Source organism: Dendrobium catenatum, unplaced genomic scaffold, assembly GCF_001605985.2.
Source record: "Dendrobium catenatum unplaced genomic scaffold, ASM160598v2 fragScaff_scaffold_1056, whole genome shotgun sequence".
Taxonomy (NCBI): Eukaryota; Viridiplantae; Streptophyta; class Magnoliopsida; order Asparagales; family Orchidaceae; genus Dendrobium; species Dendrobium catenatum.
Genome location: NW_021319518.1, coordinates 6,379,927 through 6,399,940, shown reverse-complemented (window position 1 = coordinate 6,399,940; position 20,014 = coordinate 6,379,927). Strand labels below are relative to the sequence as shown.

General features: G+C 36.9%; 2 protein-coding genes across 4 annotated transcripts; one reads left to right on the top strand and one right to left on the bottom strand.

Annotated features, from left to right (window-relative positions):
* The first annotated feature begins 462 nt into the window (after positions 1 to 462).
* On the top strand, positions 463 to 9,859 carry LOC110103383 (peroxisomal (S)-2-hydroxy-acid oxidase GLO5). 3 transcript variants are annotated; one of them, XM_028698157.1, is made up of 12 exons: positions 463 to 638; positions 855 to 1,011; positions 1,961 to 2,085; positions 2,360 to 2,406; positions 2,953 to 3,030; positions 7,396 to 7,520; positions 7,942 to 8,008; positions 8,087 to 8,149; positions 8,412 to 8,481; positions 8,588 to 8,688; positions 9,299 to 9,403; positions 9,512 to 9,697. In XM_028698157.1, the coding sequence occupies exons 2-12, from the start codon at positions 875 to 877 to the stop codon at positions 9,695 to 9,697; spliced, it is 1,104 nt and encodes a 367-aa protein (XP_028553990.1). In that variant the 5' UTR covers positions 463 to 638; positions 855 to 874. The 3 variants fall into 3 exon arrangements, with proteins under 3 accessions (XP_028553990.1, XP_020687730.1, XP_020687733.1); XM_020832071.2 differs by having other exon boundaries at positions 464 to 647; XM_020832074.2 differs by lacking the exon at positions 463 to 638 and having other exon boundaries at positions 875 to 1,011; positions 9,512 to 9,859.
* Positions 9,860 to 16,442: 6,583 nt separating this feature from the next.
* On the bottom strand, positions 16,443 to 17,380 carry LOC110103420 (protein TIFY 5A). The gene is made up of 3 exons (XM_020832134.2): positions 17,247 to 17,380; positions 17,062 to 17,137; positions 16,443 to 16,703 (listed from the first exon to the last, which is right to left on the bottom strand). The coding sequence occupies exons 1-3, from the start codon at positions 17,378 to 17,380 to the stop codon at positions 16,443 to 16,445; spliced, it is 471 nt and encodes a 156-aa protein (XP_020687793.1).
* Positions 17,381 to 20,014: the final 2,634 nt, after the last annotated feature.

Sequence of the window (20,014 nt, the reverse complement as noted above, 5' to 3'; positions counted from 1 at the left end):
ACTTTTTCGGGCATCCAAATTGAGCAATTTGAATGCAATACACCTCAATATGATGCATCTAATCAAAAATTATTTAATGTCCAATTTGATCAATTTAACTAAAATTATGCTCTCATTTAACTTGTTACCTATGCTTGGCATTGAGATTTATGCTTTAGAACAGTAGATACTAATTTTACCATCCCGGTACATGTGCAAGCTCATTCACTTTATTTTTAGCTCCATCTGGGTTCTACCAAAAGACAAAAAAAAGTGTTTGGAAACAATTTATTTCCTTGCCGTTTCTCTACGATTGGAAAGAAAAAAAAGCGATTTTTGAAGAGTATAGGGGGGACGTTTGTGGATGAGAAAGGTGCGTTTGAGAAGCCGCTTGCGGATGAGAAGGATGTGTCTGTGATGCAACTTCTATTCCGACCTCCTAAAGCTCATCCAAAACTCCTCCATTTTCTCTTCTTCGGCGATTAAAAAACCCGCGCCGACCCCACATTTATTCCTCTCCATGAATCTCCATCACTTTCTTACTCGTTAACTCTCCCTTCTTTCCTAGTCCGGGTTTCCAAACTCCACTATCAGCTTTCTCTCATATATTATTCTTGTTCTGGGAGCCCCCAGTCTTCCAGTTTTCATTTCTCCTCTTTGTAGGATTCGTAAGCCTTCTTCTCTTCCCCTCCTTTCCAATCCCTCGTAATTCGATTCTGTCTTCTTTAGAATGAAGGACAAGAATCAAAATTCCATCTTTGATTATAAAAATGGATTTTTTTTAGTCTTTTCAACTTACACTGCAATCATTGTATTCTTCTATGCATAATTTCTTTGGATGTCTTCTTCTCTAAGAGTGTTGTTTTTGGTCATAGTTAGCGGTAGTGCTGCAAACATGGAGATCACCAACGTTTCTGAGTATGAGGCCATAGCCAAGCAGAAGTTGCCGAAAATGGTTTATGACTACTATGCCTCAGGTGCGGAGGATCAGTGGACTCTGAAAGAAAACAGGGAAGCGTTTTCGAGAATACTGTAAGCTTATTGTCATAAATATTTTCTGTGTTCTTAATGTTTAATGTTTACTTAGATGAATTGCTCTAATGGTGTGAATGATTTGTAATTTACTTCTGGTATTTGTTTCAGAGAAAGAATATGATGCGTTTTTCCCCCAAAAAAAATATTACTCCTTTGGTGGAGTTGAATTAGCGTTCATGATTTTTAATGCATGTATTTTGAATCTTAATCTATTATCATAATATTTCTATTGGGCCCCAAAATTACTTGTGCATAAAACTAAACCTCAGTCCTTTTGTTGCTATAGGTCAAGCTTTGATGTTAAAGTTCGGAATTTTTTTTTTGCCAACTACTGGCTGTAGGACTTGAAAGAACGGATAGGCAAACTTTAAGGAGCATATGCTCAAGTATAGAAATAATCCTTAACTACCATATAAAGCCCAATCTTAGGTTTTGTTTGAGACAGATTTTTCACTGCTTTCAAGAAATTTTTGTAATAGAAAACTGTGGTAGAAAGCAATAAGAAAGTTGTCCTAAACGAAGCCTTACTGATCTGTCCATCTTCCTTAAAATTTAGGCTTCGTTTGGGACGGCTTTTTAACTGCTTCTTAAAAGAGCTTTCTAGCACAAAATTTTTTATTTTTGTGCTAGAAAGTTGCTTTAATAAGTAATAAAAAAGCCGTCCCAAATGAAGCCTTAATCACATTTTATGCTTATTTGGACCACAACTTCTTTACAAGGTGAACTTGATGTAGTTCTTGCAAATGAAGTAATAGAAAATTAGAATGTGCAATGGATAAACTTGTCTATCCTTTAACTATATGATTTACTTGTTCAGTCTTAGAAATAGGATGTATTATTTTAATGTTTACTGATCTTTACTAGCGATATGGAATATTTCTGTAAATGTTTATTGTTAGCCATACAATTCTCCTCTCAAGGTTATGAAAATTGCCTCATTCTCTAGGTTCCGCCCCCGCATACTTATTGATGTATCAAAGATTGATATGACCACAACTGTTTTGGGTTTCAAAATCTCTATGCCCATTATGATTGCTCCAACCGCTATGCAGAAAATGGCTCATCCAGAAGGTAAATAACTTCACTGAAATTTGGTATGTAATGACTCTATTTAAGAAGCTTTACCCGGGGATGTTGTTTGAATCTTAATAAGTTTTCTATTCAGGACTACATTAAAAAGCTCTAATTAGCTCTCAGTTCTTATATCTATGGGGATGTTATGGAAGATTGAATTTTGTGTTACATTTGCATTACTGAGGGCTATTGAGTTATTTTATTTTCAGTTAGTATTTCATATACTTTCTTAGATTTTTCATCTGATGGTTGAAATGTTCCATTGTCACAGGAGAATATGCAACTGCAAGGGCAGCCTCAGCAGCCAATACTATTATGGTTTGTTGCCGTTATTTATGATTGATATGATTGAACAGGGATAGTCTCCATATTATTGTAGAAAGTATATGAGATTTTTATGCACATATCATGATTGTATTTCACGAGCATCTGCAATTTCTTCCTTGAAAGTGAATCCTAAATCTTGGGCTTTTTTTTTTCCTAAACCTTCAAATTCTCTACTTCTTTTGGTTATATTATCAGCAGAATACTAAGTTTTTTTTTTTTAATTACCAAGTTAGGATCCTCTTCTATTAATGATATTACTTTCGCTTCTCAGGAAAAGGTATGTAACTTAGCTGATGAGGAAATATATAGCTGATGTCTGAGTGTTTCAGTACATGTGTTTAACAATATTGTTTAGTCTAAAATATGGTCTTTGAATTTTTCATCTGAAGTAGGCTTTAGTGTTGCTTAATAAGGTAGTCAAGCTACCGGTGATCTGACAACTTGTATTATGAACTTTTCTTTTTCTTAGTGTTAATCATAAAATTTTGCCTTAAAAAGCTTATTTGATGGTTGATATTTTAGTCTGTCTTTCTTCAGACATTGTCTTCATGGGCGACTTCAAGCGTGGAGGAGGTTGCATCAACTGGACCAGGAATTCGCTTCTTCCAACTATATGTAAGTATATCTCTCTAGTTTTAGTGCAGATCTCCCTTGAAATTAATGTGATCTCCCAAGCAGCCACCGAAGGTGACCTGCAAGAAACAGGGAAGAACGAAAAACTAATGGAACAGTATATGGTAATATGATTTTCTGTATATCTCCCAATACTCCTAGGTAAGGTATATGTAGTATACCGCCAATACATTGCTACTATAGTATAAACGGTTAGCTAAGGGAAGTGGAGAACGGGCAACCAAAAACAGAAAAGATAGTGACTAGGGGTAGTGGCTGGTATAGTAAGATAAGATGCCTCACGTAATAGGATAGTCCCCATCAAGTCTCCCCGTCTTTGGAAGAGCTTGCTTCCGGCGAGAATACAAAAGTATTGGCATCGTCTGATGGATGATATTGATGGATATCAGAAATGTTGAAGTTGGATGAGGTTTGAATGTGGGCCGACAGATCAATGACGTATGCGTTGTCATTTATTTTCCTCAAGACAGGAAACAGCACAATTTTTCTAGGACTGAGCTTGCTATATGTACCAACAGGAAATCGCTCTCGACGAACACGAAGCATCACTATGTCACCTGGATTGAAAGTTTTGTGACGTTTTCGTGAGTTTACTAATTTGCTTGTATTTTAAATTGGACTCCTGTAATTTGGCGTGGACTTCCTACACAACATTTTTGAACCCCTCTGCTGTTTGAACCCCTCTGCTGTTTGAACCCCTCTGCTGTTTGAGCAGTAACCGTGCTTCGGCACTTAGGCAAGATGATGATGTCAATCAAATGGTTTGGCATTTTGGTATACACTATGCTGAAAGGGCAGCGCCCTATTGATCTGTTTGGCATAGAATTGAAGGCAAACTCTGCTTGACTTAACATTTCTTCACACTTTTTAGGGTGATCTTGCACTAGGCAACGCAACATATTGCCAAGGGTGTGGTTGACAACTTCGGTTTGACCGTCCGTTTGGAGGTGGTACACAAAGCTAAGTTTAATTTCGGTGTGGAGGCACTTCCATAACTCTCGCCAGATATGACTGATAAATTTTGCGTCACGGTCCGAGATGATACTACGAGGTAATCCATGCAAGCGAACTATCTCCTTAAAAAAAGTCTAACAACGTGCATGGCGTCGAAGGTTTTTTATAGGGAATAAAATGTGACATTTTAAAAAACCTGTCTACGGTCACCATAGTAGAATCAACGCTATTCTTGGTTTGCGGGAGTCCTAAGATGAAGTCAATACTAAGATCTTCCTAAATGGAGTCTGGTGTGGGAAGGGGCATGTATAAGCCAGTGTTCTGTGGGTGCCTTTAAATTCCTGGCAGACTGGGCATCGCTCTATAAATCTAGACACGTCCCTGGATAAATGAGGCCAGTGAAAACGTACCTAAAGTTGGGCGATGGTCTTAGCTCTGCAAACATTCCCTAATAGGCTTCCGCAGTGAGTTTTCTTGATAAGGTGTTGCCTCCATGATGAGTTGGGAATACATAAACTGTTAGCTTTAAACATAAATCCATGATGTATAGTAAAATCCTTATAAGGTTTACCAACCATGCATTGCTCCCAATAAGTGGTGATGTCAGCGTATAGTAAAATCCTGTGTGAGTAGAGCTACTCTCCTGCTGAGCACGTCGGCCACCCGGTTGAGTTTTCCTTATGCTGTAACACAAAAGTAAATTTCTGAAGAAAATTCATCACATGAATGCATAGGATTAATATTTTTTTGACTGTTGAGGTATTGTTCTTAATACGAAATCCTGATGAAGCAAGTAACGTTCCAATTGTTTCAATGCTCGCACCACCGCAAACATTTCCAGCTCGGGAGGAAGGACATTCGCGAATTTGTGCATCAGTGCCTGGATTTTTGCCGGACAATATTTTGTTTAGACCCCTCGTACCTATCAGAAACAACTAGTGCCAACATGGAATTAATGTCTTGCCTGGACTGCACTAGGAGTCCGCTGCATTTGGACTTTTATTAGCATTAGAGGGACAATTGGTATGTGGGCATAACCGCAGCTTCTTGCCTTTCCAGTCAAGAGTATAGACATTTTGTCTACAATTGTAAGTCGCATCCATGTCATACTGCCATAGCCGACCCAAAATCAAGTGATAGATATCCATGTCAATAATGTTGCAAAGCACCTCGCAAACATAATGTTTGCCAATTGAGAAGGGAACACGACATATGTTGGTCACGGTTACCTCCATACCCTTTTTAACATAAAGTCTGTTTCATCTTCTTGTCAACACCTTGCGTGATCTTTGTTCTTGGAAACGGTGCCATTTCGTGGGCAACGTCGACACCAGCTCGTGAAGGATTTCAGGAGGTGATCCCTCCCCCAAGAAAGGAGTTCTTGGTCCCGTCACCGGATCCTCGACGTGGATTCGTCGAGCCCCCTGCCTGGCCGGTGTCAACGACATATGTTGGTCACGGTTACCTCCATACCCTTTTTAATCCAACTAACTTTGTACGGATGCAGATTGATGCTAGCTTTTAACTGTATGGCTTGAACCATGGATCAGGCGATAACATTCTTGGTGCATCCGCTATCTATTAGTAAGTCACATACTTTGCCTTTAATAGTGCAACGAGTTTTATACAGAGAATTTCACTGTGAAGGAACTGGAGTTCGAGGTGCTAACAATAGTTTTTGTATAACACAGAGTGGGTCACCGTCGTCAGCATGCACATCCTCAATGCCCACGTCCGAGTCCTGTTCCGCAGAATGCTGCTCACCTTCAGCAATATGATCGTCCCCTTCCAGTACTTGAATTTGCTGCCGATTTGGACATTCGTTAGACTTATGTCCCGGTTGGAAGCACCTGTAGCATTTGAGGGTATTGGGTTTACTGTAGGGATTTTCCCGTAAAGGGACAGTGGGTTTGTTTGGGATTTTCGGCTCAACTGGATTAATAGGTTGATTAGCTATAGGGACATTAATAGTGGGACGGGGAACCTGAGATTACCTTGGAGTAGGAAGGCTATTCTTGGCATGATTAGCATATGAATCAACATAATGCTTGCAGGTAGAATGGCTGCGTGATTGACGCTGCAATTGGGCTTCTGCCTTTAAGGCGAAATTCACCGCTTGAGCTAATGTTCAGACATAATTAAGCTCAACCTTATCTTGTATAAGATCTTTCAATCCACCAATATATCGAGCAACAAGTTGGGTTTCCGATTCTTGAAGGTTGTTGCGAGCGCTCAAACGATAGAATTCTTTTGTGTAATCACTCACAGACTGGTGTCCTTGTGCACATTATTTGATACCTTAGATTACAACATTTGCTCGTAGTCTATTGGCAAGAAATGACTTCGAAGTAATTGCTTCATTCTCTCCCAATTTTGAACCGGTTATCGACCTTCACGATGGCGAGATTATAACAGTTGAAGCCACCATGCACTGGCAGCACCCTTCAAGCGACAAGCTACATATTTAACTTGTTTGTCTGGACTGATTTCCATATACTCAAAGAATGTCTTGACAGTCCGTTCCCAATCGAGGTAGTCCTAGATGTGTAACCTTCCCTCATAGAAGGGTACGTCTAATTTGACACGGAATTCACCTATTCCGCCGTGATTTTGTTCCCGAGGTTTGTGGCGATCATAACAATAGTAGACTTCATAATCAGATTCAACATTCTCACGATGCGGATGAAAATCAGCTCCATCTTCGGAATCTGAGGCATCAACGAACACAGGTCGCGGCTGCCTATGAAATCCGCCCAGGCCAGGAGGAGCTCTCGGAGCTGGTACATTCTCCGGTAGAGGTTGTCCCTGCACAGTGCTAACTGAGGCTTTAAGATCCAGTAGCTCAGTTCGTAGTTCGATGGAGGTGCAGAAGAAGTCCATCCTCAATTTGTTAAGTTGCCGGGTGGTGCTAGCTTGCGCTGCCCACAAGGCGTCCAAGCTCCGATCGTCGTCGGAAGCTCTGTGCTAAGTTTCTGCAGCCATTAGCCCCGATCACTGGCGCTCTGATACCAACCTAATGTGATCTCCCAAGCTGCCGCCGGAGGTGACCTGCAAGATACAAAGAAGAAATGAAAAATCAATGGAATAGTATATGGTAATATGATTTTCTGTATATCTCCCAATACTCCTAGGTAAGGTATATGTAGTATATCGCCAATACATTGCTACTATAGTATAAACGTTTAGCTAAGGGAAGTGGAGAACGTGCAACCAAAAATAGAAAAGATAGTGACTAGGAGTAATGGCTGGTATAGTAAGATATGATGCCTTGCATAATAGGATAGTCCCCATCAGAAATTGAGTTGCATAGTTATATGATCATGGTATTCTGTTTTTTTTTTTTTGTTTAATGTTGTTCTTTGGTTTCTTATTTTTCAAGTTGCTTCTTCTCAGGTTTACAAAGATAGGAATGTCGTAGAACAGCTTGTTAGGAGAGCTGAGAGGGCTGGCTTCAAAGCCATAGCCCTTACAGTAGACACTCCTAGACTTGGTCGAAGGGAAGCTGACATCAAGAACAGGTTTGCACTTGATTTGCAAATGGCTTCCTTTATTTTCTCTGATCTAAATTCAGCTCAATGGTCTAAGGCTTCGTTTGGGACGGCTTTCTTTCTGCTTCTTAAAGCAGCTTTCTAGTTAAAAAATTAAAATTTTTATACTAAAAAGTTGCTTTAAAAAGCAGTAAGAAAGTCATCACAAACAAAGCCTAAGTTTCTATGGATTTTCCGATAGATTACTTGTTGCATAAAGCACATTGAAATGACAATGAAACATCATGACATTTAAATACCACATTCATCTCAAATACTGGACTCAAATCCTTAAAATAATTAAACATATTTACAGCCTCATACTTGCAGAAAATGAAAATGATTCTTTTCTTTGCAGATCTTTCATATTCCTTTTTAAGATGAGATAGCATTTTAACACACTATCATATAGGTTTACATTGCCTCCATTCTTAACCCTCAAGAACTTCGAGGGGTTGGACCTAGGCAAAATGGACAAGGTGTGAGACTCTTTTAAGAAATTAAACTTTTTTTTTTTGGGTAAAAGATTATTTCTAATTACCTATGGTTTTGCACAGGCTGATGATTCTGGTTTAGCATCATATGTTGCTGGTCAAATTGATCAATCTCTGAGCTGGAAGGTATGCTATCCAATGCTCTCAAATTTTTTTCCTTCCATGAAAAAATTTCAAATTATCTTAAAGCATTTCATCCCTATTAGTAGTCATGCATTTTAACTAATGAAGAACAGCCTTTGATGCCATTTCATTTGGATGCGAAATTAGCTCTGCCAAGTGATAAAATATGTGCTTTGATTTTTTTTTTTCTTACAGCTATGAAAATTCATTTAGTAGTATCCATAACTGGCCCATCTTAAGAATATTTTTGCTCTAACTCTTTTAGGATGTCAAATGGTTGCAATCAATCACAACTTTGCCTATTCTTGTTAAAGGAGTCGTTACTGCAGAAGATAGTAAGAGTTCCTCTATCTCTGTGATCTATTTATGCCTAACTTAAAAAGATTCTATACCAAAATATTGATTCTTCCATGTTAAAGTTCTTCAATTCTTGCTATGCAGCAAGGCTATCCATCCAAAATGGAGCAGCTGGTATTATTGTTTCCAACCATGGAGCCCGTCAGCTTGATTATGCTCCAGCAACTATCACTGCTCTTGAAGAGGTAAACTTATATTTTGGTTCTCGCTTGCTTTATGCCATATATACTACTTCTATATTAATTGAATGTAAATGTATTTTTCCCCCATTTATTATCACCAATTTCATGATGTGGGTCAATATAGCTGTGACAGTGAAGGTGTGAAACTCTTTAAGTAAAAAGAAATTAAACTCCTAAACATTGAGATGACTTTTGATGTAACGGCCGGAATTGCATTAAGAAACACCAAGGTTAAGTGTGCTGGTGTCATAGCAATCCTGAGATGGTTGATCTCCTAAGAAGTTAAACCAACAGAACGAAACTATAAAGCCATTAGACCAAAACGGATAATACCTCGAAAGTTAAGAATTTGACTGTCACAAAAGGCAATTCTGAAATTTTGTTGGATAAATAAATAAGTGGATATGGTAAACAAGATGCACATACAAATACTTCAGAAATTCGTTTTTTTCATGAATTAAAATACGAAATAAAAGTTTATATATATATATATATATAGCCATATATATAGCCATATTATAACCCTTGTTAAGGTTGATACATTACTCATGTAAAAAATGGAGTTATACACACGAAATTTTCTTACTGCAAACAAATCCTATATAAATTTCAGGTTGTCAAGGCTGCACAGGGCCGTGTTCCTGTGTTCTTAGATGGCGGTGTTCGCCGTGGAACTGATGTCTTCAAAGCATTAGCTCTGGGAGCCTCTGGTATTTTTGTAAGTTTCCATTACAAAACATCAAGCATAACTTTCCATTGTAGCCAATGATGAAGCAGTTTTCCGTGCTTCAGCTTCAGATTCTTATTCAAACTACTGTCCTCACAGATTGGAAGGCCAGTCGTTTTTGCTTTGGCTTCAGAGGGAGAAGCTGGAGTCAGAAAGGTGCTTCAAATGCTCAGAGACGAGTTTGAGCTAACCATGGCTTTAAGTGGCTGCACATCGCTCAGCAAAATCACTCGCAACCACATCGTCACTCCTTCAGAACTGAACCACTCAATTTCCAGGCTATAATGAATCACTTGAAGAAACCAAAGAGAGGTCTTGGCATTTGATTCTGTTGTATGATAAGTGAAATATGAACTCAAGTTTTATTGGATGCTTAGTTTTGATATTGTGACAGCCTCTATAGTAATTATGTTTCTTCTTGATGCAACTTTATCGCAATTACCTGAATTGTTTCTGTCTATTCACAATGATGGATATGGTTAGTTCTGATAATCTCAGTTGAGAAATGCCGCCATTAAGGGACCTGCTATGAAGAAATCATCACCACTTTTGCAACACATCTAAAAATATTGCACTAGCCTTTCCAAATGAATCCATGTCAAGATCCATCTCCATGCCACAATACTGATATAAAATCTAGGACTAGGATAGCTTAGCCTCCTCTTAACCACCAGCTCAGATAAAATTCTTTCAACTATCAAAGAGTTTTTATCACATCATTAACCTCGCATTGAAGAAATCAGAAGCTTTAGATCATTATTTTCCAAAGACTAGATCAATCATGTTTGTCAAACTATCCTCCATTGGACTGAATTGCCTAAGGTGTGACCAACTATTGTTGCTCTATTTGTTTTGATCTTTTCCTTTTATCAGGGAACTCCATAGGTTTACTTTTTGTTCTCAGCATTTTTCATGCTGCTACGTCTAAAAGATGTTGGATCCAACACTTAAGACAAAATAGCAAGTAGGGTTGTCAAAATCGGGTTACGGGTCGGGTTTGGGTCCAATCCGGAATTGACCGGACACTATTTGTATCAACCTAAAATCGACCCATTTTTGGAAACCGGTCAATATTTTGGTCCCAATCCAGACCCGACAAGTAAGCTGCAATAGCCATCCGTTTGCGCGCAATATTTCAGATCTGAATCCTGTAAGCAGCAGTGGAAGCATCCAGGAAGTGGGAGCGGCCAGGCAACGACGAGGTAGCGGGCGATGCACGGCATGACGGTATGCGCAAAGAGACACGCGAGTCCACGCGACGCGGGTAGGCGACGCAAGCAGAGGCGTTTTGCTAGGTCATTTCGATTCATTCATGGGTTTCCGAGTCAACCAAATCCAACCCAGTTTTACAAACGGGTTGAAATCACTAACCCGAATCCAAAATTTTCGACCAAATTTTTTGGTCGTGCCAAACATTGACACCCCTACTAGCAAGTATGAAACATGCTTCGTGAAGAAAAATGAGAGGGAGCAGAACACATTCATGAGAAGCTCTTAAAATTTGACTAGATCTCTATCAAATCATAAACATTTTTTTTTGGGAAATAAATCATAAACATTAATATGACTAAAGAAAATTAGAATGCGTAAGCCTTATCATCAGACTCTGAATTTGTAGGCTGAGATTCAATGCTCAGAAAAGTACTATATTGAGATAATACATGTAAAATTATCTAAGAATACTTAGCATTGCTTTCTCTTAAAATATATAATCTTTCTATTTATTACATATCCCTCCCTATCTCTTACTGAGTTTTAAGCTGATGATGATGAAACCATTGACTTCATTTGACGAGTAGAATATTTTTTTGTGGCAACTTTAACTTCGTTGCAACATTTATTTAAATAATTTTGATAGAAAGATTTTTTTTTTTTCTTTATAACTTGCAATTTTTAAAGAAATTGATTGATTGATTGACGTATTTGATGACTATGCAGCGCACCTTATATAAATTAGTTGGAGCTTTGACTATCAATCAAGAGACTTTAGATTTGAAGCTTGCGTATGTGTTGTGTGTATTTGTCTTAATTGACTTAAATGCCCCCACCCCTAAAAGTATTTGATTACTTGCTAAATATAATTCATAATAGTAATGATATACTGTATTTAATTTGACTTGAACGATAGTGGTATATGATAATGACTTATTCATAAAATGAAACTATAACATCTTGAGATCTCTCCATCTATCCTCTACCCAAAATTCTTCTCAGCATCAAGTAACTTGTTTTCGCAACGGTATTTGAGATTACTGCAATGTTTTATAAAGTTGATGATGAAGTTACTGTAGGGAAAATAATTTAGTAATTTTAGTACGAAAAAATAGCTTCTCGCTACATAAATTTTTTAAAAAATAATAAAAAGTTATAGTTACATAAAATTATGATTAACTACTGAAAACAAAGCATCAAAAAAGTTGTCCTAAACATTAACTACATATTGTGAATCTCCATGTCCTTCTTATACTATTTTTCCTCATATCCTTCTTATAAATTTCAAAAATACTACAACTTGAGCGAGTCACCTTGTGACTTGTCTTCCCAATACTCTCCCTGTGGTTTTGAAGCCCTCGCCATTGCAGCCTCTCAACACCACCAAACTGCCCCACATGACACTGCCCTAACGCTCAGTTATTGTGCCAATCGATTGCTGCAATACTTCTCCTAACTAATCAAAAGCTTTCTTTTGTTTTTATTTTGTAGTCTTTTTTTTTTAATTTATTAATTTCAATATAAACATTTCATCTGTATTCAATTTTTTAATTTAGGAAGATGCCAGCATTTTCTACCTTAAAATTATTCAATTCGAAAATAGTTTAAAAGATGTAAAATAGTTTTAAGAAATCATGAAAGATGAGCTATACGTATAGTCATGGAGAGATTATTCGTGTGGAGACTAGACATAGCTTTTCATCCAGATTCCAATTGCATTAAGACGGGTGAATTTTCTCTCTCTTTTACACACCCAATGTGTGATGCTCTATGATCTAATTTAGAATAATTATTCATTTATCTTTTAATAAATGATAATCAGAGCTATCTAATATCATCTATCAGTAATAAACAGCAAAACATATTTTATAATTTAAAACATCAATGTACACATTTATATTTAATCCTAAAAATCATATACGATACTTAGGATTTATATATTTATATCATAACTATTATGTCATGAGTACAAAAGAAAAAAAAATTGAAGAATCCTAATCAGCCTTACACTCATACTTCTTTATCCTGACCTGAGATCATTTAACTATATATAATGAGCTTAAAAAGTCCAACAGGTCACCAAAACCTACAATTGAATTCAGAGCATGACAAATAAGCAATATACATGTCAACAATTATATTATATGAGTTACATTTATAAGATCAATGAATCAGTGCAGAAATAATAAAATTCACATGCAGTATTAGTAGAATCTATAAACCGTAAAACACTATAGTACGGAAGCCAATAAATCAATAAACCAAAATGTATGTCAAATCTATAAAGTAATCGTCAAATATGTAATACTAATCAGTACATAAATCGTATAAAGTATCAAATTAAAACATCGATAAAGACTATCGAAATCATATCAATACAGTAAAATCATATAAGAGTGTACTCATATTATTCAGGTATTCTATATTACGTGCATAGTACATCATATGCTTAGTATCAATACAATGAAACAGTAGTATTAAATAATATTAGTATCTAAATAGATATTAATAACAATCTAGTGGCAGGAGTAGTGTAATAATATAATAACATTAAATCTCCATACAATAATAAGAAAAATGTCTTAAAAATGCATTTCAGTATTCACACTAAACAAGTAAGAAGTATTGACTATCACGATATTTTTCAGTATTGTATCAGTATCAGTAAACTGTTGGCTTAGTAAACAAAGTTGTCACTCTTTGCCCGTCGGCATACTAATCATCTCATTATAACTCACAATCAGTATCACCTAAATCAGTTGAGTATAACACCAAATCACAATATTTAAAGGAAAGTTTGTCGGCCCACCTATACAAGTTAATCAATATCCAACCAACATATCAACTAGTATTTAATTGTCTTTTGCACACACATTATTATCACAAAACTATAATAGTAATCTCAATCACATATTCACATTGATTTCAATGTATTACAACAAATAAATCTTAATTGAGCATAATTCAAAAAATATCAAAATGTCATAATGGTAGACAACAAAATTATATTGAGCGAATATTCATATTTCTAGAATTTAACCAAATTATCAAATATTACCTAAAATAATATTCTGAAACTTTGGTTGAATTAAATCACTATTTTTAGACATCAAAATAAATTTTTGAGTAGGCAAAAATAGTTGTATTTTCAAAATCACTCAACTGGCATGAATGACGAAAATCATTCTGCGACCTACAATCTGAAATTTTCTTTGCTCTCTCCTCTCATTCTCTCTTAAATCCTTAATCCAACTCTCTGTTAAACGAATTAAGAAGAGAAAAGGCATAGTAAACTTATAAAATGCTTTTAGATATTTTAATTAAAACGTTCATAATCTTAATCTCCATAACATACAAAAAGTTACGCAATGAAAGTTTTAACAATACAAAATTATTTAAGTTTTTCGGTAACGAAAACACAAATTTGATCAGAAAATGTAAAAAACACAAAATCTTTGAAATCAGAAATATGATAAATGTTTCTTATAGCAAGACGAGTAAATCTCTCAACTGGCATGACTGACGAAAATCATTCTACCACTTCCAATCTGAAATTTTCTTTGCTCTCTCCTCTCATTCTCTCTTAAATCCTTAATCCAACTCTCTGTTAAGCGAATTAAGAAGAGAAAAGGCATAGTAAACTTATAAAATGCTTTTAGATATTTTAATTAAAAATAATAATTTAATTTATATAATTAATTTAATCAATTTATTTTTTGTGGCAACTTTAACTTTGTTGCAACGTTTATTTAAGCAATTTTGATAGGATTATTTTTTGGCAACTTGCAATTTTTAAAGAAATTGATTGATTGATTGAAGTATTTGATGACTACACAACTCATATTGTACGAATTGGTTTGGAGCTTTGGCTACCAATCAAAAGACTTTGGGTTTGAAGCTTACGTACGTGCTATGTGTGTGAATTTATCTTAATTGGCTCAAATATCCCTTCACTAAATATAACTCATAATAGCAATGATATAATGTAGTTAATTTGACATGAACGACTGTGGTATACGATAATAACTTATTCATAAAATGAAACTATAACATCTTGAGATCTCTCAATCTATTCTCCTCTCAATATTCTTCTCAACATCAAATAGTTTTTTTTTGGCGATGGCACTTAAAGATGAGGATAGCATCATAATAATATCTAAGATCTTTCTGAAATGGCTGCAACATTTTATAAAGTTGATGGTGAAGTTAATGTGGAGAAAATAATTTAACTATTTTAGTTGTAAAAAATAGCTTCTCACTACATAAATTTTTAAAAAATAATAAAAAGTAGCAGTCAAACTAAATTGTGATTACTATAAAAAAATAAAGCACCAAAAAAACTGTCCTAAACATTAACCATATTGTGAATCCTCATGTCCTTCTTATACTATTTTTCCTCATATCCTCCTTATTTATTTTAAATTACTCCAACTTGAGTGTTTCACATGTCTCCCCAATACTCTACTGTGGTTTTGAATGAATTATTCTGTGCAGACATGGAACGTTGTCCATAGTCCAATGAAAATGTTCTATGTCACCCCCTACTTGGTACCGCGGCTCGGTATTGCTCTGTACCGAGCTCGGTACTGAATGATGTGGATGCAGCTGATTCGACTCTGGACGGTATGCTATGTCCAATGTCTGCACAAAATAATCTCTCGTGGTTTTGAGGCCCTCACAATTGCAGCCTCTCAGCACCACCACAGTACTGCCCCACACCCACATGACACTGCCCTAACACTCTTTGCATCGCCCATCGCCATCGTAGCGATTATTGTGCTAATCGAAGGCTGCGCTAGCCAACAATTGTTGCAATGCTTCTCCTGACTAATCAAAGGCTTGCTTTTGTTTATTATTATTATTATTATTATTTAAGATTTTTTAATTTTAATATAAATACTTCATCAGTACCTAATTTTTTAATTTAGGAAGAAGCTATTTGGCTTTTTCAATCCTAAAATTATTCAATTCGAAAATAGTTTTAACCCACATGGCACTGCCCTAACGCTAGCTCTTTGCATCGCCCATCGCCATCGTAGCGATTATTATGCTAATCCAAGGCTGCGCTAGCCAACAATTGTTGCAATGCTTCTCCTGACTAATCAAAGGCTTGCTTTTGTTTATTTTTTTTTTTTTTTTTTAATTTATCTAGCCAACAATTGTTGCAATGCTTCTCCTGACTAATCAAAGGCTTGCTTTTGTTTATTATTATTATTATTATTATTTAAGATTTTTTAATTTTAATATAAATACTTCATCAGTACCTAATTTTTTAATTTAGGAAGAAGCTCTTTGGCGTTTTCAATCCTAAAATTATTCAATTCAAAAATAGTTTTAAGAAATCACGAAAAACTCTATATAGTTATCAAATTGATTATTATGTGAGGAGTTTGGACATAACTTTTCATTCATATTTCAGTCATATTAAGACACATGAATTTTCTCTCTTTCATACACCTTGTATACAAGAGAGAAAAAATCGACGTGATTGAAGTTTGGACAGCATCCGTACTTTCCATATAATAAGTTTTCCCACATATAACCAAAATTATATATAAATAATAATAACTTCCTCACATTTGTTAAAAAAAAAACAAATTGTCCTATGAATAAACTACTTATTTTACTGGCACTTTAAAAATATATGAAACCTGAATTCTTGCGAAGAAAAGCAACCCTTCAATAGTGTGTTAAAAACAACTAGTAAAAACATATAAAAAAAAACATAATTGATGAGATTCTCTAATGAAATCTTATCGTATTAATCTAAATAAATAAATAAAGAACAAACTATCTATAGAAAGAAACCATTTTGCTCCTACGATGAAGAGGAGAAGAGTTGCAATGGCTTTTGTATTTTGCCGTAAGGGCAGGAGAGATCTGCCATTCTCGTTTTCCTCTTCTGAAGAAATCTCTGCAACGATCTCTTCATGGATAGCCCAGGATTCAGCAGCTGCGACTCCACGGTGGTGGCCTCTCCAGGCAAAGACGACTCCTTTTCCTCTTCTTGTTTCCCATTCTTGTTCGCCCCCATGCTTCTATTCATCTCATTCTTCGCCATTTCCATTATGGCTTTTGCCTATGATAACCACCAAATGCAAATAAATGAGTCGAAAGAAGGAAAAAAAAAAACTTTGAAGGAACGAAAATGGAGATTAGTTTGCACCTACTTCTGAAATTTAATGAAAAAAAAAAAAACTTTTTTTATTTTTGTTAGTTGAACAAAAATCGAATTTTTATTTCTTCACGAAAAAAAAAACTTCATAGATTTAATTAGATTTTGAGCGATCAATCAATCGTTAATGAAATGTTATATCTTTTTGATAAATTTAATTTTCTATTGATTATATCTGAACTAAACAGTAATTTATAAAGAAAAATACATTGCTGATCGATCCTTAAGAATTTGTTGTCGGAGAAGGGATTAAGCTGCTAACCTGCAAGTCGGTGATGGTGCATACAGAAACCTGACCGTCGTAGAAGATGGTGATTTGCCCACCGCGCTCATCGGAACTGAAAATTTTTATTCATTGATTCACATGAAGGAAGAAATATTAGTCAAATTATTTAGATGATTGGCTAAGCATAGATTAAGAAATAATCATTCATTATTGAAGACTACCTGGGTAAGTCCACGAAGCCATTCCGGCGATCAAAGCCCGTAGAGTAGGGCGGCGGCGGGTCGCTGCAGCGCCGGAGGCCGAGGCGGAGCTCGAGCTCGTCCGGCTCAACTTCCACGCAGCTATTTCTCTCCATTCCCTAACGCTTCTTGTTGCCTTCTCAAGTAGAAACAAATACAAGTTCTTCGTCTTCTTCTTCTTCTTCTTGATATTGTATGCTTCTTCTTATGGAAATAGCAGTTGAGATTTCACATGGGAGGGAGAGCAGGTTTGGTTTTAATATATGCGCGTTCTGTTAGTGGCAGAAGGAAAAACGCGAAAGCGATGGAGGGGAGGAGAGAGCGGTGCACGTGGTGCACACGTTTTTCGTGAGCCGACAAGGGTGGGTTTGGTTTGCGAATCTGAAGTCGGCGGGAGAGGCGGAGAAGGCGAGGTCGTCTTCCTCACATCTTCTTCAATTATTTTTTATTTTTGCTTTTTTTCCTCATGGAAATTGTCAACTTTGCTTAGCTCATCAATGGCCCTCCCCCGCAGGACACGCGTGGTGCCTATTAATGCATATGATATTAGTTAAAATGGGTCATATATAGGAGTAATTTACCTATATTGTACCTGATTTCTAGAGTTTTCTAGAAAATTCCCCTTTAGATGACCTAGCTTCTTCAGATAACCCTTCCCCCTATTCCCTCCGCCACTCTGGTAAATCCCATGACCCTGCACCCATTGGTGGCTCTGTACTCCCTGCTAACCCCCCCATCTCCTCTCCTAACCGGTTCTCTATTCTTCAACCTGAAGATGATCCGCCGGATGAAACTGCCTCTTCTTCTTCTAACCCTCCTCCAAATGTTTCCTCAAAGACCCCATTTATCCCAGTTCAACCTAAAAGTCAAAAAGGCAAAAGTGCCAAGAAGCCCCGTTCTTCTAAGTCCAAATGACCCTTACACTGATTGGTTGCTGGAACGTTAGGGGCTTCAATTCCCCTGATAAAGTTCTAGCTTGTAAAAACCTTGTTTCTTCTTACCGTCTTGAATTGCTTTGTATTTTGGAGGCTAAAACCACCTCTATTAGCCTGGCTGACCCTGGTTTATTAACACCCACTCGGTTTTTCCTAATGAAGCTAGTTGCAACAACTTCTCCTGCTCTTCCCCTGGAAGAATTTGGGTGAAGTGGAATCCCTCAAACATCTCCTTTACCCCTTCCCTTATTGCTCCACAAATCATCCACGACACTCTCTCTTGTGGCTCTCTCCCACATATCATTCTTTCTGCCATATATGCTGCCAACACGGTTTCGGACAGAATTACTTTATGGAATCAGTTACTGAATCTTGCATCTACTATTACTGCCCCTTGGGTCATTTTAGGGGACTTCAACTGTTGCAGGTCTCCCAACGATAAGGCTGGGGGCCTTCCCCTCCACCACAGTCGTTTGGAGGAGATGAATAGCTGGATTTTCAATGCTGGTCTGCTCGAGCTCCCTTCTTCTGGATTGTATTACACTTGGTTTAACCAAAGAGTTGAGGATCCTATTCACATTAAATTGGATAGAATGCTTGTCAATACGGTCTGGCTTGAGCTCTTCCCCACCTCATTATACAAAGTGGAAAGTCCCTCCTGCTCGGACCATTCCCCTTTGGTCCTCCTTCCAGACAGCCCCTCTCAAAGGCCTTTTATTAGGTTCCAATTTAAGAACTACTTGCTGAAGTTGAGAGGTTTTTGGGATTGTTTAATCTCTGTTTTTGCTACCCGCTCTATTGGAGGTCCTATCTCTTCCTTTTACTCTAAGCTGCACAGTCTAAAGGACCTCATTGAGAAGGAGAAATGGTCCAATGCAACTTTCCTCTCCAACAGAATTAGAGAGCTCCAAGATCTTCAACATCAATGTTTGGCCCAGATCCAAATTAACCCCACTGATAGCAGCCTTAACCTGAACTTAAAAAGCATAAGTGATTCCCTTTCCTCCCTTCAACAGGCTTGGAGTTCTTGGGTTATCCAACGTGCTAAGGCTAATTGGTTGTCTAGAGGAGAGGATGACTTGGGGTTTCTATATGCTAGAATCAAATCCAGATTTTCTTAGTCATATCAAAGATCTCCACACTGATGAGGGGCACTTTTGCACCCATAATGATATTGCTCAAGCTGCTATACTTTACTTTCAAAAGCTTTATAACACGCCTACTACTGTCAACACCGGAAATTCTCCTATCCCCATAGGCCTCACTATACCCCCTTCTCACATGGCTCCCCTTACTGCCCCGATCTCTGACAAAGAAATTCTAGATGTTGTAATGGCTGGTTCCTCCTCTAAGGCCTGGTCTGGATGGTTTTTCCTTTGAATTCTATAAAGCCACTTGGGAAATAATTGGTGGACATGTTTGCAAAGCAATTAAGGCTTTCTTTGCTACAGGGACCCTTCCAAAAAATGTAAAGGCTGCTGCTATTTCTCTCATCCCTAAGGGATCTCATGCTACTAGCATCTCTGATTATCGTCCTATCTCACTTTGCAATGTGTTATATAAGATCATTGCCAAAATTATATCCAACAAGATGAGAGACGTAATGCCACTCATTTTCCACAAAAGTCAAGCTGGATTTATAAAGGATAGAATTTCCACTGTGAATATTGTTTTGGCGGCTGATATTCTAAGTGATTTTAATGCTACGGCCTGTAACAAATTTTTATGTGCGAAGCTTGATATTCGGAAAGCATTTGATACTGTGTCCCATGAATTCCTTCTTAACAGGCTTATCCTTAAAGGCTTCCCTACTAA

Coding starts and splice junctions, on each gene's coding strand:
- LOC110103383 (XM_020832074.2), top strand. CDS start 875: ATGGAGATCACCAACGTTTCTGAGTATGAGGCCATAGCCAAGCAGAAG. Junction 1,012..1,960: donor GAAGCGTTTTCGAGAATACT/GTAAGCTTATTG, acceptor CTCATTCTCTAG/GTTCCGCCCCCGCATACTTA. Junction 8,009..8,086: donor ACCTAGGCAAAATGGACAAG/GTGTGAGACTCT, acceptor GGTTTTGCACAG/GCTGATGATTCTGGTTTAGC.
- LOC110103420 (XM_020832134.2), bottom strand. CDS start 17,380: ATGGAGAGAAATAGCTGCGTGGAAGTTGAGCCGGACGAGCTCGAGCTC. Junction 17,138..17,246: donor GGCTTCGTGGACTTACCCAG/GTAGTCTTCAAT, acceptor AAAAATTTTCAG/TTCCGATGAGCGCGGTGGGC. Junction 16,704..17,061: donor GCACCATCACCGACTTGCAG/GTTAGCAGCTTA, acceptor TGGTTATCATAG/GCAAAAGCCATAATGGAAAT.